The 26224-nt window shown below is 35.2% G+C and overlaps 1 protein-coding gene across 3 annotated transcripts in view; it reads right to left on the reverse strand.

The window, feature by feature from the left end:
* The window catches only part of LOC6047532 (aryl hydrocarbon receptor nuclear translocator 2), a 160757-nt gene that overhangs the window by 86303 nt on the left and 48230 nt on the right, over window positions 1-26224 (reverse strand). For 2 of the 3 annotated variants that reach the window (XM_038258674.1, XM_038258673.1), the window contains exon 2: window positions 10269-11008. The exons of the other annotated variant lie outside the window; for it this stretch is intronic. In XM_038258674.1, the coding sequence (XP_038114602.1) occupies window positions 10269-10690 (422 nt within the window). In that variant the 5' untranslated portion in view covers window positions 10691-11008. The remainder of the gene's footprint in view (window positions 1-10268; window positions 11009-26224) is intronic. 3 annotated transcript variants of the gene reach the window in all.

The following is a 26224-nucleotide window of genomic DNA, read 5'->3' on the forward strand; positions in this document are numbered from 1 at the left end:
GAATCTTCTATCACTTTCTGGCGGATTCTCTGCGCGTCGGTTCTTTAACCGATCCCCCGACGAACACCACGCGACTGAGGACCAAACTCCCAAGGCCACCACGCGACACTTTTTCAATGATTCCAGAATCTTCTATCACTTTCTCGCGGATTCTCGCGCGTCGGTTCTTTAACCGATCCCCGACGAACACCACGCGACTGAGGCCAAACTCCCAAGGCCACCACGCGACTTTTTCAATGAATTCCAGAATCTTCTATCACTTTCGCGGATTCTCGCGCGTCGGTTCTTTAACCGTTCTTCCAACCTATTCCGCGACTGAGGTTTGCAAACTCCCCAAGGCCACCACGGCAGCATCAATGGTTCAGAATCTTCTATCACTTGCGGATTCTCGCGCGTCGGTTCTTTAACCGATCCCCCCACGAACACCACGCGACTGAGGGCCAAACTCCCAAGGCCACCACGCGACACTTTTCAATAGAATTCCAGAATCTTCTATCACTTTCTCGCGGATTCTCGCGCGTCGGTTCTTTAACCGATCCCCGACGAACACCACGCGACCTGAGGCCAAACTCCCAAGGACCACCGCGACACTTTCAATGAATTCCAGAATCTTCTATCACTTTCTCGCGGATTCTCGCGCGTGGTTCTTTAACCGATCCCCCGAACACCACGCGACTGAGGACCAAACTCCAAGGGCACCACGCGACACTTTTTCAATGAATTCCAGAATCTTCTATCACTTTCTCGCGGATTCTCGTGGTTCTTCTAACCGATCCCACGACACCGCGACTGAGGACCAAACTCCCAAGGCCACCACGCGACACTTTTTCAATGAATTCCAGAATCTTCTATCACTTTCTCGCGGATTCTCGCGCGTCGGTTCTTTATGATCCCCACAACACCACGCGACTGAGGACCAAACTCAAGGCCACCACGCGACACTTTTTCAATGAATTCGAATCTTCTATCACTTTCTCGCGGATTCTCGCGCGTCGGTTCTTTAACCGATCCCCGACGAACACCACGCGACTGAGGACCAAACTCCCCAGGCCACCACGCGACACTTTTTCAATGAATTCCAGAATCTTCTATCACTTTCTCGCAGTTCTCGCGCGTCGGTTCTTTAACCGATCCCCCCACGAACACCACGCGACTGAGGACCAAACTCCCAACCACCACGCGACACTTTTTCAATGAACCAGAATCTTCTATCACTTTCGCGGATTCTCGCGCGTCGGTTCTTTAACCGATCCCCACGAACACCACGCGACTGAGGGCCAAACTCCCAAGGCCACCACGCGACACTTTTTCAATGAATTCCAGAATCTTCTATCACTTTCTGGATTCTCGCGCGTCGGTTCTTTAACCGATCCCACGAACACCACGCGACTGAGGACCAAACTCCCAGGCCACCACGCGACACTTTTTAATGAATTCCAGAATCTTCTATCACTTTCTCGCGGATTCTCGCGTTCGGTTCTTTAACCGATCCCCACGAACACCACGCGACTGAGGCCAAACTCCCAAGGCCACCACGCGACACTTTTTCAATGAATTCAGAATCTTCTATCACTTTCTCGCGGATTCTCGCGCGTCGGTTCTTTAACCGATCCCCGACGAACACCACGCGACTGAGGGCCAAACTCCCAAGGCCACCACGCGACACTTTTTCAATGAATTCCAGAATCTTCTATCACTTTCTCGCGGATTCTCGCGCGTCGGTTCTTTAACCGATCCCCCGACGAACACCACGCGACTGAGGACCAAACTCCCAAGGCCACCACGCGACACTTTTTCAATGAATTCAGAATCTTCTATCACTTTCGCGGATTCTCGCGCGTCGGTTCTTTAACCGATCCCCCGAACACCACGACTGAGGCCAAACTCCCAAGGCCACCACACGACACCGCCATGAATTCCAGAATCTTCTATCACTTTCGCGGATTCTCGCGCGTCGGTTCTTTAACCGATCCCCGACGAACACCACGCGACTGAGGACCAAACTCCCAAGGCCACCACGCGACGCTTTTTCAATGAATTCCAGAATCTTCTATCACTTTCTCGCGGATTCTCGCGCGTCGGTTCTTTAACCGATCCCCACGAACACCACACGACAGAGGGCCAAACTCCCAAGGCCACCACGCGACACTTTTTCAATGAATTCCAGAATCTTCTATCACTTTCTCTCGCGGATTCTCGCGCGTCGGTTCTTTAACCGATCCCCCACGAACACCACGCGACTGAGGGCCAAACTCCCAAGGCCACCACGCGACACTTTTTCAATGAATTCCAGAATCTTCTATCACTTTCTGCGGTTCTCGCGCGTCGGTTCTTTAACCGATCCCCCGACGAACACCACGCGACTGAGGACCAAACTCCCAAGGCCACCACGCGACACTTTTTCAATGAATTCCAGAATCTTCTATCACTTTCTCGCGGATTCTCGCGCGTCGGTTCTCTTTTCCGATCCCCCACGAACACCACGCGACTGAGGACCAAACTCCCAAGGCCACCACGCGACACTTTTTCAATGAATTCCAGAATCTTCTATCACTTTCTCGCGGATTCTCGCGCGTCGGTTCTTTAACCGATCCCCCCCACGAACACCACGCGACTGAGGACCAAACTCCCAAGGCCACCACGCGACACTTTTTCAATGAATTCCAGAATCTTCTATCACTTTCTCGCGGATTCTCGCGCGTCGGTTCTTTAACCGATCCCCCACGAACACCACGCGACTGAGGGCCAAACTCCCAAGGCCACCACGCGACACTTTTTCAATGAATTCCAGAATCTTCTATCACTTTCTCGCGGATTCTCGCGCGTCGGTTCTTTAACCGATCCCCCCGACGAACACCACGCGACTGAGGGCCAAACTCCCAAGGCCACCACGCGACACTTTTTCAATGAATTCCAGAATCTTCTATCACTTTCTCGCGGATTCTCGCGCGTCGGTTCTTTAACCGATCCCCCCGACGAACACCACGCGACTGAGGACCAAACTCCCAAGGCCACCAAGCGACACTTTTTCAATGAATTCCAGAATCTTCTATCACTTTCTCGCGGATTCTCGCGCGTCGGTTCTTTAACCGATCCCCCCGACGAACACCACGCGACTGAGGGCCAAACTCCCAAGGCCACCACGCGACACTTTTTCAATGAATTCCAGAATCTTCTATCACTTTCTCGCGGATTCTCGCGCGTCGGTTCTTTAACCGATCCCCCCGACGAACACCACGCGACTGAGGACCAAACTCCCAAGGCCACCACGCGACACTTTTTCAATGAATTCCAGAATCTTCTATCACTTTCTCGCGGATTCTCGCGCGTCGGTTCTTTAACCGATCCCCCCCACGAACACCACGCGACTGAGGACCAAACTCCCAAGGCCACCACGCGACACTTTTTCAATGAATTCCAGAATCTTCTATCACTTTCTCGCGGATTCTCGCGCGTCGGTTCTTTAACCGATCCCCCCCACGAACACCACACGACTCAATGATGAGGTATTTGGTCATAGAAAAAATATACACCAAAGTACACACAAAGTTTCGTCAAACTTAAAAAATAAATAATGATTATCCGAAGCCTCAGGATTTTTCCTAGAATTTTCATTTGCCAACCATACGCAACATGAAATGAATGAGTGCAAGAATAGATATAACTTTCCGAAGCAAATTGGACGAGCTTCCCTGAAGCTCCAAATCAATTTATTAACTTTCTATGACTAAAGTCGAAGTTGAACTTAAGCATAACTTTAAGTACCACAATCTAGTATTGAAAAATGTTTCAAAATTGGCCCATCACGCGTCCAATTATGATTGAGCTTTGCAAGCACAAATATGTTTACTTGAAGAAAAACAAACTTTTCTACTTACAAACAAATTTGAATGTGCCTTCCCCGGTCTTCCTGAGATGAATTATGAATCGATCAATTAACTTGTCGTTATGCCATATAATTTTCCACAAGCCAATTTGCCTACCTTTAGATTGCTGTCAGCAAACATAGACACACACACACAACCACAAACGAGAACATTGTTTACATTCTAGTATTCAAGAAAAGAGTGAAAAAAAAATGCTCGAGATATGCTACTCGTGTGACCGACAGCAAGCAAACAGACAACAATATATGCAATAGGCAATCAAAATGCATTATTAGATGGTGCATGAACTAACGTGTCCCACACGAGAAGCCTTTCTCGGCTTTTCCAATTTTCCACATGCATGAGATGTGTGGCTCTCTTTATTGGGTTTTCACAGGATTCACAGAGTGGTGCGTGGCAAATGCAATAACAATTTGTTGAACAGGTGAAACCCAGACTTGCAGGTCATTTCAACAGGTGTTATTGAGGTGTGATTGAGTTTATCGAGTGTGGCAAACACAATCAGTGTGTCAATCAATGACGTTTAAATTCCTGAAATCACTCCCCCTCGAAAAAAAGAGGTTTCAATTACCCCAAGGGACAAACCGGAGCGACTTCATTCCATCCTGGCCAATTTATGCAAATCTGGCCCCCAATCACATCGGGTTTGTGGCAGCAAAGTGGAACGAGCTTTTTCTTTTGTTTCCAAAGCCGATCCCCTCGGGGGCTATTTTTGGAACGGAGATTAGTGTGCCTCGAATTCCCAGCAAACAGGTTGTCCTAGAGATTCCTCCCCCCATGGGCCCTCTCCCAATAAAATCGTAATTGCCCGCCCCGTCGGAGTTTTGAAGGAGAGAGTGACAGCTCCCCGTGACACCGTGGTGGAGGTCGTCCGAGATTATCGCGTTGTTTTGGTTTGGTCGAGTACGTTGTTGCTAAAGTGATTGTATGAGGAGCAGAGTGAAATTGATACGTTTTGCCGGGGAAATGTTGCTGTTGCGGGCATAATTATGGTAATCTGCTTGTTAGCTGTGGTTTTTGGTTTGTCTTTTCACTTGCAAAATTGTGTCGAAACCAATTACTGTTAAAAGCGAAGATCAACCATTCAAAAGCGATAAGAGAAATCTAATGAAGATTAGTTCTATTAAAAAATAAAGTAAAAGGTTTAAACTCAAAAAGACAAATTTTGCACAAATTTCTAACGTTACTACTTTACTCACAGTAAAAATAAACAATAATACTAAAATTAAAAAGCCATTCGAGATGGACCTCTTTTCGATAAACTTTTACCTCAATAAATGAGAAATAACCCGAGCAGACGGTAGTAACTTGAAAATAACATTTTTTGACATTTGAAAATACAAAGCTAATGACATTTTATGTTATTTAAAACAATATTTGTTATTCGTCGTTATGGATTTTTTGTTAATTGATTGTTATTGTAATAACAGACTAATAACATTTTTAGTTATTTTTGGAACAAATCTTTGTTATTATTTTTTGTTATTTTAACAACTATTCCGATCATCCCAATAACAGTTGGCGGTATTCTTCCATAGCAATAAATGTTATTCCCAAGTTGTTGTGGCTTTCAATTAATATCAGACACATAACTAATTTTGTTATGATAACATAAACTGTTATTCAAATCTTATGCAAAAACAGATTTTCCAAGAAGATTCCATAACACTTTTTGTTATTTTAACTGTATTTGTTATTGAAATGACATGAATTTAGTTATTACTATCTGTTCGGGAAGTTAATTTGCGCGTAGAAAGAAGTATATTTCAACATTTTTGGAGAATTCTATTTTTTTTTTGTATCAGCCAGAATAAAGATTAATCATTATCTGTTCCCGATTTTAACAAATTTCCGATGTTCCAATGTTGAACAATTTTGGGATAAACGAGTTAATAGCAAAACAACACAAAATTAATTTTAATTTAAATTGATTATTTTGTAAACCAACAAATCAATTTAACCATCTAAATTCAGCAGACTTTTGAAATAATTTTCGTCTGTCAGATTTGTTATCGATACTTGCCTCATCAGTACTTTGAGATTGAATTTCCCTTTCAATGATTTCAAACGTCGCGTAAACATTAAAATACAGAGAAATTATCCGTTTTTTACGTATTAACCGGAGTTTATGTAGAAAAAAAGTATTACTCTAAAAAAAAAGCTTTGCTTTTGTTTATTTTTGCAAAAAAAGTTTTATTTGTGAAAAACTGCATGTTGTCGAAAAATTGTAAAAATAATTTGTAATTTTATCACTTTCCGCTGAAGTCATTAAAAAATCAAAATGGTAAATATTAAAGCATAAAATATTACATATCCCTAAACCAAATTTTATACACTTTTAGGCGAAAAATATGAATATCCCCTACTTATCTTGTTAATAAATGATGATATATTGGCCAACACATTACCAGGAGGATATACTCAAAGCTATACTATTATTTTTTTTTAACATAAAATCTATAAAATCCATAAATTTTTAGAAATATTAAAATTTTCTGGAGTTTGAATTTTAAATTGATTGGTTGTTATTGTCGGTTTGGTATTTTCAGAAAAGTACAGTCATACCTCGGTCAAAACCGAGGCGTGCATAACTGAAGCACAGAACTTATGGGATTTTGGCCATATGGAAGACATTAGCTATAATCCTATAAAAAATCATCCAATTTTTTGAAAATAATAGTATTTTGGAATCGGGATGATGTCAGCTATCCATTGCACTCATAATAACATGAAAACTTTAATTCACAAAAATATTTATTTTTCCTGTGTTTTCTAAATGAAGTTTTTTTCTTTTAAAAACTTAAAAATAATTGTTATTCAAAAATGGGTATCAAATGACCGGGTTTTGTCATACATTTCGAGTTTCATACTTTTTTTGTTAAAAATTCTAAACATTTTCTCAAAACTACAAATTTTCAAAATAATGCTCAAAATTTCAGTTTTTTTGCAGTTTGGTTATTCAATTATCGGGATCTTCTATACATTTTCAATTTAATGACAACATTTTTTGAAAAATAACGCAAAATTTTCACAAATCTACGTATTTTTGAAAATTAAAAAATCAAAAAAAGATTGTTTTATACAAAATGGGTATCAAAAGATGGGGATTTTTCATACATTTCGAAAGTTATAATACAAATTTTTGAATATTCTTAAAATTTCACAAAACCACGTATTTAAAAAAAAACTCAAAATTTAAATCTTTTACTATATGGGTAACACATGACCGGTTTTTTTTTTCATACATTTCGAAAGTAATAAAAACATGCTTGAGAAATTTTTGAAAAAATCGGGAAACAACACAATTCGAAAGCAATACCAACATTTTTTGAACACACTCACAATTTACAGAAACCTACGTATTTTTTTTAAATTTGATAGTAAGTCGATATTTTAAAAATAACCTAAATTTTCACAAAACTACGTTTTTTTCGAAAAAATACTCAAAAATCCAATTTTTTTTTCAATGATCAGAATTTTTATACATTTCGAATGAAATATTTTTTTTTAAATTACTGAAAATTTTGAGTAATTTTTCGAAAATTTCGAAAGTTATTTTTTTAATGTGTTATAACTGAGCAGTTCTCTAGGATTTCGGTCATTCGATTTTTTTTTGTATTTTTTAATCCGACTGAAACTTTTTTGGTGCCTTCGGTATGCCCAAAGAAGCCATTTTGCATCATTCGTTTGTCCATTTAATTTTCCATGCAAATTTGGCAGCTGTCCATACAAAAATGATGTATGAAAATCCAAAAATCTGTATCTTTTGAAGGAATTTTTTGATCGATTTGGTGTCTTCGGCGAAGTTGTAGGTATGGATACGGACTACACTGGAAAAAAATGACACACGGTAAATAAAATTTGGTGATTTTTTTATTTAACTTTTTATCACTAAGGGCGTAATATTGAATGTTTGGCCTTTTTGAATTGTTAGTCTTGATTTGAAAATATTGTTTTCGAAAAGATCGGAAAATTTCACAAATATTTCATATATTAACATTGAAAATCAGACCATTATTTACTGAGATATCGACATTGAAAAATGGTGGACTGTTTGGGTGAGACTTAGAAAACATCAATTTTCCTGTTTTTAAACCTTTGCATTGAAATTTCTCAGCAACTAAAGGTCTTATCAACAAAGTCCGAAGAAGCAAAATATAGAGAATTTTCTCAGCTTTTCAAAAAAAAATTTCCAAAAGTGTGCAAACATGTGCACTTATTTTAAAAAATGAAAAACTTTGACTATTTCCAAAAAAGTTACCTAAATATGGATTTAACTTGAAAACAGTGAACTTTATCAAAATTTCAGCAAAGTACTTTTGTATTGCCAATTTGATTTTACATCGAAAAATGAAGTTGAAAAATTGTTGCGACCAAAATTTCGATTTTTTTGGAAAAATCAGTATTGATTAAAAAATTCAATTTTTTGCACAACCTGGAATTTTCAGAAAAGTTGGCATTTTATGTCCTCTAAAACATATCAAAAAATAAAAAAAATAAAAATAGTGTTTTTTTTGCAAATCAAGTTTTAGTGATAAAAAGTTAAGTTAAAAATCACTATTTTTTTTACCGTGTATCATTTTTGCCAGGGTAGTCCGTATCCATACCTACAACTTTGCCGAAGACACCAAATCGATCAAAAATTCCTTCAAAAGATACAGATTTTTGAATTTTCATACATCATCTTGTATGAACAGCTGCCAAATTTGTATGGAAAATTATATGGACAAACGAATGATGCAAAATGGCTTCTTTGGGCATACCGAAGGCACCAAAAAAGTTTCAGTCGGATAAAAAATACAAAAATTAAAATTGAAGAAAAAAGACCGATTTCGTAGAGGATTGCTCAACTTTCGAAATGTATGTAAATAAATCCCGATTGTTTGGTACTCATATTTCAAAATCTGAAAATTTTAGTATTTTTTCGAAAATACGTAGTTTTGTTAACATTTTGAGTATCTAATCTAATCTAATCTAATCTAACCCTAGCGCAGCCAGTCTTTCGAGGGCATCCTGGAAAATGCCTTAGGTTGATTAACGCCTAGCATCCTCTTGTCAATATTAACATTTGCAGTGCTCCAATGCAATAAATTGCCTTGAAACATCACAAAACGTTAAAACGGCCAGGCCAACTGCGTAAAGTTTACCGCAAAAATGATTCGTTGATTTGGATTGAGTTTGAACACGAATGTTTAAACAGCAATACAGTTCTGAATCTACAGGGGAGGAAGAAACGTGGGGATCCCCCGCTCACGTTCCTGTTTGTTTAGGCAATAAATCGTTGGAAGCCATCATGCTAAGAAGTTTTGGTGCTCCGGGACCCTCGAGGATGGGTCATTGTATTTCCACAAATGCCCTGGACACTATTTGCCGTGGTTAAAGCGCCACAACTCGCTCGTAGTTTTGTTAACATTTTGAGTATTTTCAAAAAATGTTGTTATTGCATTCAAAATGTTTAAAAAAAATCCGATCGTTTGATACCCATATTGTAATAACCAGAAATTTTGAGTATTTTGGTTTGTTTTTTTATTGTTGTTTGATGTGGTAACCATTATGTATTTTTATCTTTTTGTAATTTTGATGAAATGCACCGTTTATTAGTTTCAAGTTTTTTAAGGGCATTTTTTCCATGATTTTTTTTTAATCCGAGATTAAGTGTTCATCCTCGTCTATCTCTGGAAAAGTAAATTTCAAATGACTGATAAAATTCTCTACTTATTTTTGATTGGTAACCCGAGCAGACGGAAAAAACTTGAGAATAATATTGGTTGAAAGCCAAAACAACTAGGGAATAACATTGATGATCGAATTAGTTGTTAAAATAACAAAAAATAATAACAATGATATGTTCGAAGAATAACTTAAAATGCTATTAGTCTCTTCTTACAATAACAATCCAATAACAAAAAAAAATCATAGCGACGAATAACAAATACTGTTATAAATAACATAAAATGTTGTTGGCCTAGTATCTTCAAATATCATAAAATGTTATTCCCAAGTTATTACTGTCTGCTCGGGGAAGGTCAACTGTGTTTCATGTTTTGTTTAACGCTGAAGCCGTATCACACCTCCGATTTGTCAGATTGAGGAATTATACCGTTTCTCGGTCCATTTGTATTATTGCCTTATCAGAACTTTGATCATGTATTACACCTTTCATAAAGTGTTTTTTAGTAATAAATAGCTGAAGTAAAAGTGAGCAAGCAACTCTCTGTTGTTTATGCATCTGAAAACATTGAAGTTACGACAAAAGCTTAGTGTGACGAAAATTGGTATATTTCCCCTATGTCATATTGTGCTACTATCAGACCATTGAAAGAGTGTTTGTGGCACTGAATATCCGTTTTACCTCCCATCGAATGTTAACCCCACAATTACCTGTTAAAGTGGTACATGTTGTACATGTGCCCCGGCGGAATCGGGTAGGCCCTCGGTGGTCCCCCGTACCACGGCATCTGGTGCCCATAGCTGACCCCGGCGTGGTTGATCATGGCAATCTCCTGCGGTCCCGGACTGGGACCTTCCGGACCACCCGGATGGTACCCGGCCGCCGTCGGGAAGCTCAACCGATCGTCGTGCGGACCCGAGTACATGGGCGGCGGCGGGTAGTTTTGGTTGTACTGTTGAGGTTGCTGTTGCATCGGGTAACACCCGACCGAGGACGGATCGTACCGGTTGTCCGGGTAGTCGTCCCCGTAGTAGCTGGGACCAGGCTGCTGGTGGTGGTGATGGTGATGGGGGTAGTACCGGGAGGACCCATGGTGATCACCGAGGGTCGTGTAACCCGGCGAGACACTCATTTCGGTGACCTGTCCAGCAGGTTGATGGCCACTGGAGTTAGTGCTGCTGCTACTCCGGCAAGGTTCGTTTGGCGGATCCAGTTTGGCCCAGACGTGACTTTTCAGCGGTTAGTGATGCATTTTAATCGCCGATCGCTTTGAGGTTAACTTGGAGCACCAGTTTTGTCGTTCACTGCGAAACATTTTTTTTTTTGCACTTGTTTGAAACCACTTTTTTCGCCCACTCGGGTAAATCTTTGTTTTGCTTCACAATTCCACTGCCAAAGTGATTGTTGAAAAACTACATTTCACCGTTGTTCGTTGGCATTCTGCGGACACCTTTTGTAAAAAAAATCGACATTGATTCATGGCTCACTTCAGTTGAATGGGGCTAGATAGACAACTTTTGTTAATTGTCCACATGGTTTGAAGTTGAGTGTACGCTGAAACATTTACTTGCAATTCAACAGGCAACGAGAACAACGGCACGGCAATTTTCTCAGAAGTACAATTCGAGCACGTAACACCTCACGAAAAATTTCCGAGAAACCATAATGGAACACCCATTAGCTATCGATCCGTATCACAGACAGGACTAATCATTACACGACCTGGGCAAGGACGAGAACCCAGGAAATCCTTCCCGACCGTACTTTCCACGATAATTTCCTGAGAGTCCTTCACCTTCTAACCGGTGCCGATCCCGTAAACTTTCCCAAAAAGGACATCTCGGAAATTTCCGCGAACGAAGCTCGATACGCTTGAAAAGTTCTGAAATCGTAACGAAGTTTCCATAGTTGAGCACAAAGTGACGAGCTCGAAAGTTTGCTGAATCGTTTCTTTCTTTTTTTTGTTGTTGAAATTTCGGGTACTTCTTGGAATATGCTATGACTTATTACATAGTGCCGGGACGTTTTGCCATTTGCTAAGTGGATTTTAATGTGTTCTGGAGTCCAAGAAATCATGTATTTTCACGCAGAAATATTTTGCCATTTGAATCCTTCATCTTTCTTATTGTTTTCGTCTTTTCTCCAAAAAAAAAAAACGATAAAACGGTACGATTTTTCCACTCATGTTGCTGCCTTGTAGACGAAACAATGCAATAATGGAAATGGCCGCCCCCCGGGCACACAGGTACAACAAACCCCCGAAAAGAAAAATTTTCCATTCAAAGCCTCCCGGAGTGCTCCGGATGTTCTGAGGAGTGTGGGAGCAAAACAATAAAAGTTCAAATCATGGTGACTGCTTAAACCTTGAAAGCAAAAATGGAAGTTTAAACATTTGTTTGTATTAATGGTGCAAATAACGTGAGAGGTTATTAACTTCTTCTTAAAATAATTATTCAATTACGAAACCATTCCTGAAATAGTGTTTATTGTCTTCAATAATTGGCTCAACTTTCTTGATATTTTTCTGTAATTTAAAAAGTTGTTTAGACAACTATTTTATTCATATGAAACGATTCAGTTTAACTTTTCCAAAGTGTTACTTCTGAATCCATTGAACAAAAAAAACGATTTTTTGTGTTCTCGAAACCTTTTTATAAAATAAAGCAGTTTGATCCGAATAATTCAAAAATTACATAGCTTCAAATGAGACAACTAAATATTTGTGGACAATATAACATTAAACTTACTTACGTTCCTAGAGCAAATCTTTGCCAAAGATTTCACAAAAACAAACCGTATAATTGGAAAATACTAAAATTTTCAAAGGGCAAAACATTCAATGTCACGCCCTTTTGATATGTAAGTCTTGAATAAAAAAAAATCAGAATATTATTTACGAAAAGATTCAAAAATTTCACGACTGTTTCATATTTTAACATTGTAAATAGGACCATTAGTTAATGAGATATCGACCAAGATTGTTAATCGATAGAATTATCGTCGATAATATTATCAGTTATCATTATCGATAATCTCTCGCTATCGTTATCGTCATTCCGATAATTCTTTCGGCGATAACTTTATCGACGATAAAGGACAATAAATTATATTTAATATATTTCAAAATTGACTGAAACCAACCAAATAATTTTTAAGTTGCAAGCTTTCTCTTAGTATTTTATTTTTGGAAATTAGGTAATTTTTAAAACATAAATACTTAAAATAAATCACAAAATAACGTATTTTTTTGAAAATACTTGATTTTTTACAGTTCGCAAATGATTCGAAATTTTACATGCATTTTCACTGTTTTAGAGTTTTTTGAATGAAATACTAAAATTTCACAAAAAAACCTTTTTATTTAGAAAATACTCAATTTTTAACAATTTGCAATATAGATATCAAACGATTCAAAATTTTACATGTATTTTAAATGTTTTCGAGTTTTTTGAATGAAATACAAAAATTTTCACAAAAAACCGTATTTTTTAGAAATTACTCAAAATTTCATAATTCGCAGTATAACGATTAGAAATGTTGCATGCATATTCACTGTTTTAGAATTTTTTGAATGAAATACTCACAAAATACGTTTTTTTAAAGTACTCAAATTTTAATTATTTAAAATAACAAAGCGAAATTGTACCTGATTTATTCAATCAAAAAACCCTAAAACAGTTCAAATACATCCAAAATGTCCAATCATTTCATACCCATAATGCAATTTACAAAAAATGAGTACTTTAAAAAAATAAAGTATTGTGTGATTTTTTTCTAATTTTAGCTTTGAAACTTCCCATATTAGCAAATAAATATTTACTAACAGGAAGCTTGGCAATTCAACATAATTTGGTTAGTTTTAATCAATTTTAGAAATATGGGTAATTCTCTACCAACTCTTACGAAATCGGAAAAAGTTGCCCCGACCCCTCTTAGATTTTCGTGAAACTTTGTCCTTAGGCGTAACTTTTGTCCCTGATCATGAATCCGAGGTCCATTTTTTGATGTCTCGTGACGGAGGGGCGGTACGACCCCTTCCATTTTTGAACATGCGAAAAAGAGGTGTTTTTCAATTATTTGTAGCCCGAAACGGTGATGAGACAAAAAAATTGGTGTCAATGGGACTTTTATGCAAAATTCTACGCCAGGATTGATAGCGTATTCAGAATTTCGAAAAAAAACGTATTTTTCATCGAAAAAAAAAAACACTAAAATGTTTTAAAAACTCTGCCATTTTCCGTTATTTGACTGTAAAAAACAACCCTGCAATTTGAGTATGCCATCAAATCGGGCGTCCAATTTAACACAAAAGTCCCTTTTACACCAAATGTTTATCTTATCACCGTTTCAGGCTGCAAATTATTGAAAAACACCTCTTTTTTCGCATGTTCAAAAATTCAAGGGGTCGTACCGCCCCTCCGTCACAAGATATCGAAAAACCGACCTCGGATTCCTGATCAGGGACAATGTTTAACGCACATTGAAGAGAAGTGTGAATTGTCAGAGAATAACCCAAATTTATATGGAAAAAATTGAGTTTCCATTATGCGTCCCAAAAGTTTGAGTACAACTTGTCCTCTGAACACGGTTTACTGTATTCCCATGCTTTTGCCACCCTGTCTGGTGTGCCAGACTACCCGCCGTAGGCAAATGACCCAGTACTTGTGCTGGGAGAGAAGTTTTCAACCTTGGAGTCGTTGCAGAAATTGGGCTCGGTATTGTTTGCGTCGGATTCTTGAGATTTCCATCCCAGAGAAGAAAGGCTCGCGCACTTGCAAAACACAAAAACTCATCCCAGACAACACAATTGGAAAGTTTTTGCACGTGAAACCCCTTCGCTAACGGTCTCAGTGGATTCCCCCTAAACTGACACGGTAGTAAACAACGCACAGGTTGCAGAATCACGACGGACACTCACGGGGTGGAGGTAACAAAGTCTGGATCACTCGACGGGCGGAGCCTTGAAACAACAGATGGTTGGCACGACTATGGAGGAGGCGAAGAGCTGCTGCGTTCTGTTTGTTTTCTCAAACATGTGTACGATTGTGAGGCAGTGCTGTGAAGAATGTTTTGCTTAAACATCACCTTCATTTACTTCACGGCAGTAGCAGAAACAGACAGGTGTATGGCCAGATTCTTGGTTTCGAAACGATGCTCGAGGGGTTTCCAGGTAAATTTGATGAAGTTTCGAAGAAATGTGGCTTTGACATCAGAGAAGTTCTCGACGAAATCGATCTTTTGCTAAATTTTATTTTTTGCATATTTTGATCCGGCTTAAACTTTTTTTGGTGCCTTCGGTATGCCCAAAGAAGCCATTTTGAATTATTAGTTTGTCCATAATTTGGCAGCTGTCCATACAAAAATGATACATGAAAATTCAAAAATCTGTATCTTTTGAAGGAATTTTTTAATCGATTTGGTGTCTTCGGCAAAGTTGTAGGTATAAGGACTACACTGAAAAAAAAATTATACACGGTAATTTTTTTTGTGATTTTAATTTCACTTTTTGTCACTAAAACTTGATTTGCAAAAACCACTATTTTTATTTACTTTTTTTTTGTTTAAGGGGACATCAAATAATGCAAACTCTTCAGAAATATTTATAATGTTCAAAAAAATTTTGGTTGAGTCATAAATTTATGAATCAGCCTGATTTTTTCAAAAAAAAATCATCATAATTTTTCGATGTAAAATCGAAATTGCAATCAAAAAGTCGCAAAAAAAATTCGACTTCATTTTTGTATAAGAAATCGAATTTACAATCAAAAAGTTGTTCTGTGAAATATTAACAAAGTGCACCGTTTTGAAGTTAAAGCCATTTTAAGGTAACTTTTTTTTTAACAATCAGTTATTCATTTTTTTAAACTAGTGCCCATGTTTGCCCACTCTTGAAAAAAAAATATGTGTTAAAATGGTAAAATGGAGCGATTCCAGCCCAAAACAGGAATTTTTATGTACTTTTTTCTCGACCCTTGAAAAGAGCGTAAGTGTTTTAAATATTTTTGTTATTCATAATTTAAATATTTCTGTACCTCAAAGCCGATGCATTGTATCAAAAAGTGGTCAAAGACAAACTTGTAGGAAATTTGACGGGATTTCCGAAAAAATACACTGAAAGAAAAAACCACAACACTTTTATGAGATTTTTGGATTTTTAAGTTTAAAAGTCAAATTTTCTAGGTGAGCCCTCGATTATTTTTTGTTCATTTATTTTGTGAAAATAGCCTAAAATGTTACAAAATGACTAGGGCTGGTGATTTTTCGCGATTTCACGGAAGCCGCGTAATCCGCTAAATTCGCCCCAGTCCGAGAAATTTGAGAAATACCAAGAATTGCCGGGAAATTTGCAAAGTTCAATCGATAAATCGCTACTCATTGCATTCAAGTATTTTTTAAGTCAATATTTTAAATGACTTTAAACAAGCATTTTAAAAAGTAGTTTACACGTAAAAAAATATATCAATATATCAGATCTACAACTATTTTTTGAAGATAATGTTCATTACAATATTCAACAATATGCAAAAAGTTTCTTTATTCCAAAAAATCCAAAAAGATTTTAAAAGAACATTTATCAACAGTTTTTGAAAAAAATGCATAAAAGTTTTTTTTTTAATTTTTGTAAAATTTATTTTTATTAATCAACGATATAAAACAACGATAAACAAAGTTCATTTAAATATTTTTATTGCAATTCCGTCGTAAAACTACTTACTTTTCCTGTCATTCTTGAACGACGAAATAGCCTACTTTCTGTACCAAAAATAACAGAATCGAATAGCAACACTTTTCAAAATAAATGCTGAAAAAATCTACTTTTCAGCACTCAAATGGGTGCTGAAAAGTTGAACTTTTCAGCACTTGTTTCGAAAAGTAACACTTTTCAACATTTTTTTTATTTAAACGATTTATTGACAAAATACATAAAAATTTGACATAAAATTTCACTCAGTGTGTGTTTTTTTGGAATTGCAAAAAATGTTGTATGGAACTCGTTGAACTTGAATTTTTCAGCACTCTTCGTATTTATCCAACTCGGTGAACCTCGTTGGATAAATGTACGACTTGTGCTGAAAAAAACCTCTTTTTGCAACTTGTTGCATAAACTACTATTATGTGTTTTAATTCAATTGATTAGTAAAATAATATATATTGAAATCATATTTGTTTACCATTTTGCAATGTTTTATATTTTTTCTTGAATTATATCAATATATGTAAAAACTGCTTTTAATGAAGTATTGCTTGAACTTTATTAAAATACTTAAATTTTCCATTGGCTTAATTAAGGAAAGCAAAAAAAATATTTCTAGCACTTATTTTAATGCTTTTTCTAGTTTTGATGAATTAGAGGTTCAGGACGTGCTTCGTTTTGGAGATATTTAAGCAAATTAATTTTATGTAAACTCAATAAAATTAAATCATTACATTCTTGACTTTTTTTTAATAGGTCCTATAAACAAATGTTAACATTGAGTGTTTCCCTTTCACACCTTATTTCATTTAATTAATTTCACCACCTTCATCAAAAAAAAAAATGTCAGTGTTAATTGGAGTAAGCGGGTTACATCCAAGGTTTACATTTGTTTGTATGACCTATTAAATAAATAAGAATCAAATACTCCGTTTTTCAAATGAATAATTTGTGTTAGGAAATTTTATTTTGATTCTAGAACTTCTGCTAACTTTTAATACACTTTTCTGTTAATAATTTTGCTAAAATAATACATTTTTGCGTTTATTTTGAGCAGTTTTTAAAGTGCCGTGAAATTGCCGTGAAATTTCAATGTTTTATAATTGGCATGCCGCGTATTTTCGATTTTTTTTTTGCCGTGAAAAATCACTAGCCCTAAAAACTACTTATGAAAAGTGCAGGATGAACTCTCCTAAAAAAATACAAAAATAATTTACTAAAACTTTTTTTTTTTCAAAAGCGTTCTAAACATCAAAATCTTCAAAACCGAGCACGAAAGTCGATTCTCCAGATATTTTTTCAGTGAAGTAGTGGTTCAAAAGTGGGCAGATATGGGTACTTATTTTAAAAAAATGAATAACTGAGACTATCTTCTAAATAATTACCTTAAAAAAGGCTATAAATTTAAGCCACTTTATCAAAATTTCACTGTAGTACTTTTTGATTATAAGTTCGATTTCTTATCGAAAAATTAAGTTTATTTTTTTTGCTAGCAATATTTCGATGTTTTCAAAAATCAGAATTAATTTAAAAAAAATCAAAACTCGATAAAAAAAATTTTAAGCTTATTCTGGAAATTTTAGAAGAGTTCGCATTTGATGTTCCCTAAAACTTGTATATAAAAGTGTTTGTTTGCAAATCAAGTTTTAGTGACAAAAAGTAAAATTAAAAATCATCTACCACTTTTCCAACGACACCAAATCCATCGAAAAAATCCTTTAAAAGATAAAAAATGAATTTTAATGTATCATTTTTGTATGGATAGCTGTCAAATTTGTAGGGATAATTATATGGACAAACTAATAATGCAAAATGGCTGCCTTTAGTATAACGAAGCTTCAGCCGGATTAAAAAAAATACAAAAAAAAATCAAATGACCGAAATCTCAGAGAATTGCGCATCAGGAGTTCTGAAAACATCTGAGCCATTCTTCGTCAATTTAAATTAAATATTTTAGGTATTTTATTAAAGATAAAAATAGTAAAGTGATGATTTATGATATTTTAATATTACAGGTAATCAAGAAAATCCCGAAAATGGCGAAGATAACAGCGTTTCTCCAGAGATTCGCCCAATTTTGACACAACCTAACTCTCGAATCTTCGAGAGAGCTCAAACATCTCATACTTCTTGGAAAGGCTTCAAACAGGCTACCTTCCAATAACGTCAACGGCAGCAGCAACGACGACGAAAATTTGAATATTTTCCCGGTACCATTATCCAGAACAGCCAGCCAGTCAGCCAGCAAGCCATGGGCCATGTTTGCCGTGGCCAAATAATTCCGCACTGATGTGGCAAACATTTGTTCTCCCAGGCTGGGTATTGGAGCCGCGTAATCCGCTAAATTCGCCCCAGTCCGAGAAATTTGAGAAATACCAAGAATTGCCGGGAAATTTGCAAAGTTCAATCGATAAATCGCTACTCATTGCATTCAAGTATTTTTTAAGTCAATATTTTAAATGACTTTAAACAAGCATTTTAAAAAGTAGTTTACACGTAAAAAAATATATCAATATATCAGATCTACAACTATTTTTTGAAGATAATGTTCATTACAATATTCAACAATATGCAAAAAGTTTCTTTATTCCAAAAAATCCAAAAAGATTTTAAAAGAACATTTATCAACAGTTTTTGAAAAAAATGCATAAAAGTTTTTTTTTTTTTAATTTTTGTAAAATTTATTTTTATTAATCAACGATATAAAACAACGATAAACAAAGTTCATTTAAATATTTTTATTGCAATTCCGTCGTAAAACTACTTACTTTTCCTGTCATTCTTGAACGACGAAATAGCCTACTTTCTGTACCAAAAATAACAGAATCGAATAGCAACACTTTTCAAAATAAATGCTGAAAAAATCTACTTTTCAGCACTCAAATGGGTGCTGAAAAGTTGAACTTTTCAGCACTTGTTTCGAAAAGTAACACTTTTCAACATTTTTTTTATTTAAACGATTTATTGACAAAATACATAAAAATTTGACATAAAATTTCACTCAGTGTGTGTTTTTTTGGAATTGCAAAAAATGTTGTATGGAACTCGTTGAACTTGAATTTTCAGCACTTTCGTATTTATCCAACTCGGTGAACCTCGTTGGATAAATGTACGACTTGTGCTGAAAAAAACCTCTTTTTGCAACTTGTTGCATAAACTACTATTATGTGTTTTAATTCAATTGATTAGTAAAATAATATATATTGAAATCATATTTGTTTACCATTTTGCAATGTTTTATATTTTTTCTTGAATTATATCAATATATGTAAAAACTGCTTTTAATGAAGTATTGCTTGAACTTTATTAAAATACTTAAATTTTCCATTGGCTTAATTAAGGAAAGCAAAAAAAATATTTCTAGCACTTATTTTAATGCTTTTTCTAGTTTTGATGAATTAGAGGTTCAGGACGTGCTTCGTTTTGGAGATATTTAAGCAAATTAATTTTATGTAAACTCAATAAAATTAAATCATTACATTCTTGACTTTTTTAATAGGTCCTATAAACAAATGTTAACATTGAGTGTTTCCTTTCACACCTTATTTCATTTAATTAATTTCACCACCTTCATCAAAAAAAAAAATGTCAGTGTTAATTGGAGTAAGCGGGTTACATCCAAGGTTTACATTTGTTTGTATGACCTATTAAATAAATAAGAATCAAATACTCCGTTTTTCAAATGAATAATTTGTGTTAGGAAATTTTATTTTGATTCTAGAACTTCTGCTAACTTTTAATACACTTTTCTGTTAATAATTTTGCTAAAATAATACATTTTTGCGTTTATTTTGAGCAGTTTTTAAAGTGCCGTGAAATTGCCGTGAAATTTCAATGTTTTATAATTGGCATGCCGCGTATTTTCGATTTTTTTTTTTGCCGTGAAAAATCACTAGCCCTAAAAACTACTTATGAAAAGTGCAGGATGAACTCTCCTAAAAAAATACAAAAATAATTTACTAAAACTTTTTTTTTTCAAAAGCGTTCTAAACATCAAAATCTTCAAAACCGAGCACGAAAGTCGATTCTCCAGATATTTTTTCAGTGAAGTAGTGGTTCAAAAGTGGGCAGATATGGGTACTTATTTTAAAAAAATGAATAACTGAGACTATCTTCTAAATAATTACCTTAAAAAAGGCTATAAATTTAAGCCACTTTATCAAAATTTCACTGTAGTACTTTTTGATTATAAGTTCGATTTCTTATCGAAAAATTAAGTTTATTTTTTTTGCTAGCAATATTTCGATGTTTTCAAAAATCAGAATTAATTTAAAAAAAATCAAAACTCGATAAAAAAAATTTTAAGCTTATTCTGGAAATTTTAGAAGAGTTCGCATTTGATGTTCCCTAAAACTTGTATATAAAAAAGTGTTTGTTTGCAAATCAAGTTTTAGTGACAAAAAGTAAAATTAAAAATCATCTACCACTTTTCCAACGACACCAAATCCATCGAAAAAATCCTTTAAAAGATAAAAAATGAATTTTAATGTATCATTTTTGTATGGATAGCTGTCAAATTTGTAGGGATAATTATATGGACAAACTAATAATGCAAAATGGCTGCCTTTAGTATAACGAAGCTTCAGCCGGATTAAAAAAAATACAAAAAAAAATCAAATGACCGAAATCTCAGAGAATTGCGCATCAGGAGTTCTGAAAACATCTGAGCCATTCTTCGTCAATTTAAATTAAATATTTTAGGTATTTTATTAAAGATAAAAATAGTAAAGTGATGATTTATGATATTTTAATATTACAGGTAATCAAGAAAATCCCGAAAATGGCGAAGATAACAGCGTTTCTCCAGAGATTCGCCCAATTTTGACACAACCTAACTCTCGAATCTTCGAGAGAGCTCAAACATCTCATACTTCTTGGAAAGGCTTCAAACAGGCTACCTTCCAATAACGTCAACGGCAGCAGCAACGACGACGAAAATTTGAAAATTTTCCCGGTACCATTATCCAGAACAGCCAGCCAGTCAGCCAGCAAGCCATGGGCCATGTTTGCCGTGGCCAAATAATTCCGCACTGATGTGGCAAACATTTGTTCTCCCAGGCTGGGTATTGGAGTAGGTTCCGATACGCGCGCTTCACATTGTCGTGGAGAAAGGTCACCGCCGAACAGTGACTTCCGTTGTTTTGCCCGCGGGCCACAAAGCCAGAATCGATCAATCTTCATTTTGGGGGGAGTTGCTGTTTTTTGGGGCGAGAGGTTTAAGCTTGTTTGAAAACTTTAAGATGAGAACTTGGCACACTGCAAATTTACAGACTTTTGCGACTTTGATAAAAATCCTTGTGTGCTTTTCCAAACAATAAAAAAATAAGAGATATCATATCAGTGCCACGACCTGTGCTCCAGAAAGTGTAGTATCACCCGAGCCATCCAAAAATACTCGAATGATCCAACCAACCAAGCACCAACAGCTGATAAGATAGCGTTGCACCAAAAATCGTGGTGCGTGGGTCAGTTCAAGCGCGTTTTTTCGCACCAAACCCCAATTTTTCCGCCGGCGGCTGTGTGTGTGTTTCCGCGTGTCAAACGCATAAAAATGACACCCACACACACACACACACTCGACGGGGAAAACATCTGGCGTGTGCGGCAGTGGAAATTTTTCGCCAACGATTATCTGCGCTTTTTCTTTCTTTTCTTTTTTTTTTTTGGCACACTTTGAGCGAGAAAAGCACTGTGGTGGAAAATTAATTGGTCAAAATTTAGCGCTGCACTTATTCAGTCATTCATCGTGGCGTCTAGTTGAATGAAATTTTGGCGATAATTTATGATGGTTGATACGATGACTAGATAAAGATATCTTAAAATTCGGGAAGCATTTTAAAATTGGCCGATTGACCAACTGAGGCAGCACAGACATAGTGAAAAGAACATCAAAAACGTAATTTATAACTTTGATGGTTGAGAAATCATTGAAAATGCTAAACACAGTGGAGTTGAGTTTGCAATAAAAATTTAATTAAAACAAACTTCTTTTTCCTGCAGTGAACACTTTGAGTGACTTGTCCCAAATGTGCTGAATAGTGAAACAGGGTTTCAACCGCACATTAGTGCTGATCCGTGAAATCATATATTTAACTAGTCGTCACATTTATTGGTATACATTTTGAACAAGCGTTAACTCGGCTGTTAGCGACTCTGGTTGAAAACCGGAAATGGAATTCGTTTGCGATTTTTTATTTGACTAAAAATGTTGGGGCTATTCATACACAAAAGGTATATTTTAATCGATTTGGTAACCTTGGCAAAGTTGTTGGTATTGAGACAATTCAGCGAAAAAAATTACACTCAAATAATAAAACATTTTTTGATAATTTTTTTTTCACTATGATAAAATATTTTTGAAAAATTCGAATAAAAATGTTTTGAGAGATCACTTTTGAGTGAAAAATCGTATTTCAAGCATATATTTTTACCTGTATAATTTTCAAATTAGCCATTGGACCGTTTTCGAGTTAAAGCCATTTAAAACTGAGAAAATTTCTAATATTTTGCAAGTAATGTTGAAGATTGATATCTTCATTTCTCAGATAAAGGCCCACAAATATATTTAAAAAATAATAATAAAATTTATGCTTTTTTAGAGTTACTCAAACTGCAATCGATTATTTATCAAAAAACTAACTTAATCCACCTATGTGGTTGGAGCCTTCCTCACTTATTATCAACAATGGCTAGTATGATGGAATTGTACAAAAATTTAATCTATTTTTAATATCCGGAATAAAAAAGTACATAAATATCACTTAAGTGGCCATACCTCGAGGCAGGATTGCCAGATTATCAATGTTTTGGACTCGTTGGAAAGGTCATTTGATAACCTAACCAACGATGGGTCGGATGGTGGATCCGGACATAGTTTACATACATTTAAGTGAGATCCGGCATCCAAAAAGTACATAAATATCACTTAAGTGGACATATCTCGGGACAGGGTAGCCAAATCTTCAATGTTTTGGATTCGTTGGAAAGGTCTTTTGATAACCTAACCAAGGATGGGTCGGATGATGGATCCGGACATAGTTTACATACATTTAGGTGAGATCCGGCATCCAAAAAGTACATAAATATCACTTAAGTGGTCATAACTCGAGACAGGGTTGCCAGATCTTCAATGTTTTGGATTCGTTGGAAAGGTCTTTTGATAACCTAACCAAGGATGGGTTGGATGGTGGATCCGGACATAGTTTACATACATTTAAGTGAGATCCGGCATCCAAAAAGTACATAAATATCACTTAAGTGGCCATATCTCGGGACAGAGTAGCCAGATCTTCAATGTTTTGGATTCGTTGGAAAGGTCTTTTGATAACCTAACCAAGGATGGGTCGGATGATGGATCCGGACATAGTTTACATACATTTAGGTGAGATCCGGCATCCAAAAAGTACATAAATATCACTTAAGTGGTCATAACTCGAGACAGGGTTGCCAGATCTTCAATGTTTTGAACTCGTTGGAAAGGTCTTTTGATAACCTAACCAACGATGGGTCGGATGATGGACCCGGACATAGTTTACATACATTTAAGTGAGATCCGGATATATGTGAAAACACATTTTTATACATAACTTTTGAACTACTTATCGAAACTTCAATCTGTATAAAACTCGATCTATGGGACCCTAAACTAAGTCGAATGCAACAGGTTCGGGTCAAATCGGTTCAGCCAGTGCCGAGAAACATGAGCTAGTTTGTTGGTCACATACATACATACACACACACATACACACAGACATTTGTTCAGTTTTCGATTCTGAGTCGATATGTATACATGAAGGTGGGTCTACGACGTTTTTATACAAAGTTCAATTTTAGAGCAGAATTATAGCCTTACCTCAGTGAGGAAGGCAAAAAGAATCATTCGTGTAAAGAATAAGTGTCAGAGTCGTTTAGATACAACGTCAAAACACTTGCAGCTAAAAGGGGTCTAATAAGATTGAAATGCAACTATAAACATCTGTGTCTTTTGGGATTTCCAACCGATTTTTAAGATTTTTGTTGCAAATTAATACGAAATAAAAAAAACTAAATTTCAAATTTCAAGTCTAATTTTTCCAAAATTTCGAAACAAAAAGTATCGCAAAATGCTTAATGAATCATTACAGTTTTGCTGCCATAAAATAATTGGTAAATTTCAATGAATTCATGAACATATTTTTTCCATAACTGTTACGTCTTTTCACCGATCTGTGGTATCAAAATATAAAATTTGTTAAAATATTAAAAAAAAAATGCATGAATAATCGTTATATCCAAAGTTACTAACGATAAAATTATCGAGATTGGTAACGATAACGTCATTAACTATAACGTTATTTTACTCGTTATCGTTATTCCGATAATTTTATCGGCGATAACGGACGATTACTTATGATTAATATACTTCTAAAATTTACTAAATCCAGCCAAATTTTTTTCAATTTTCAAGCTTCCCCTAAGAAAATGTTTTTTTTATACTAAAAAAATCACAAAATTCTGTATTTACTTAAATATACTCAAATTTTCAAAATTCGCAATATGGGTATCAAACGATTCGAAATGTTGCTTGCATTTGCACTGTTGTAGAGTTTTGTATAATGAAATACTCAAAAAGAAGTGAATGCAGCCAAAATTCCAAATCGTTTGACACCCATAATGCGAGTTATAGAAATTTGAGTATTTTCGAGAAAATACGGTAGTTTGTGAAAATTTGAGTATTTCATTAAAAAAACTCTAAAAAGTGAAAATGCATGCAACATTTCGAATCGTTTGATACCCATATTTCAAATTATTAAAATTTGAGTAGATTCAAAAAAATACAGTATTTTGTGATTTTTTTGTATTATTGCTTGGGAACTTGGCAAATTATAGAAATTTGAGTACTTTCGAGAAAATACGAAATCTTGTGAAAATCTGGGTATTTTATTCAAAAATCAATAAAACAGTAAATATGCAACCAAATTTTCGAAACATTTGATACCCATATTGCGAATTATAAAACTTTTAGTATTTTCGAGAAAATACGGTAGTTTGTAAAAATTTGAGTATTTTATTCAAAAGTCTCTATAACAGTGAAAATGCATGCAAATTTTCGAATCGTTTGATACCCAGATTGCGAGTTATGAAAATTTAAGTACTTTCGAGATAATACGGTATTTTGTAAAAAATTGAGTATTTCATTCAAAAAAATCTAAAACAGCGAAAATGCATGTAAAATTTCGTTTGTATTTATGCTTATTTCTGGAGTTTTTTTTTTTGAAAAGGTCCAATAAACCAAATTTTTCAATTTTTGCTTTTTGGGTAATTTTAGAACCGCCTTGAGTCAGGGGTATTCAAAAACACCCAAAAAGCAAAAAATTAAAATTTGGTTTATAGGACCTTTTCAAAAACTCCAGATTTATGCTAAAAAAAATACGGTATTTTGCGATTTTTTGTATTTATGCTTTGAAACTTACATGATCAAAAATTATAGTCTAAACAAATGCAATGAAAATTTATTTTGATATTGATGGGCTAAGCAAATTCAAAAGAGATGTTTAAAATGAATTATTGTCCCGACGATAACGATAACCATTAACTGATTTAATCAGGTATCAACCCCAGGTACAAAAAAGTATAATCATGATTAATTTAGAAATAAATATGTAAGCAAAAGATAACTTTCAAATATTTCAACATAAAACTATTCGTTTCGTTACAATTTACCAAACATTTTAAAGAAATCAAAATCTATACAAAACTAAACACCTTCGTTTTATCAAAATGCATAACTTTACTTGAATTATCTTCAAAATTTATTTATTTTTTCTTTTGAGGTCACTGCAATTATTTCAAAAGTTGTTATCAACAAAATTATCCCAAAAAATTAGGGAGCAGAACAAAACTGTTGAACAAAATCTAGAAATTTTCAATTTTCTGTGAAATTCGATCTGTTTTGTCTTCTTGGAAAAAATAATGTTTAAAGCCCATGTTTGA

This window comes from Culex quinquefasciatus, chromosome 3 (genome assembly GCF_015732765.1).
Source record: "Culex quinquefasciatus strain JHB chromosome 3, VPISU_Cqui_1.0_pri_paternal, whole genome shotgun sequence".
Classification (NCBI taxonomy): Eukaryota; Metazoa; Arthropoda; class Insecta; order Diptera; family Culicidae; genus Culex; species Culex quinquefasciatus.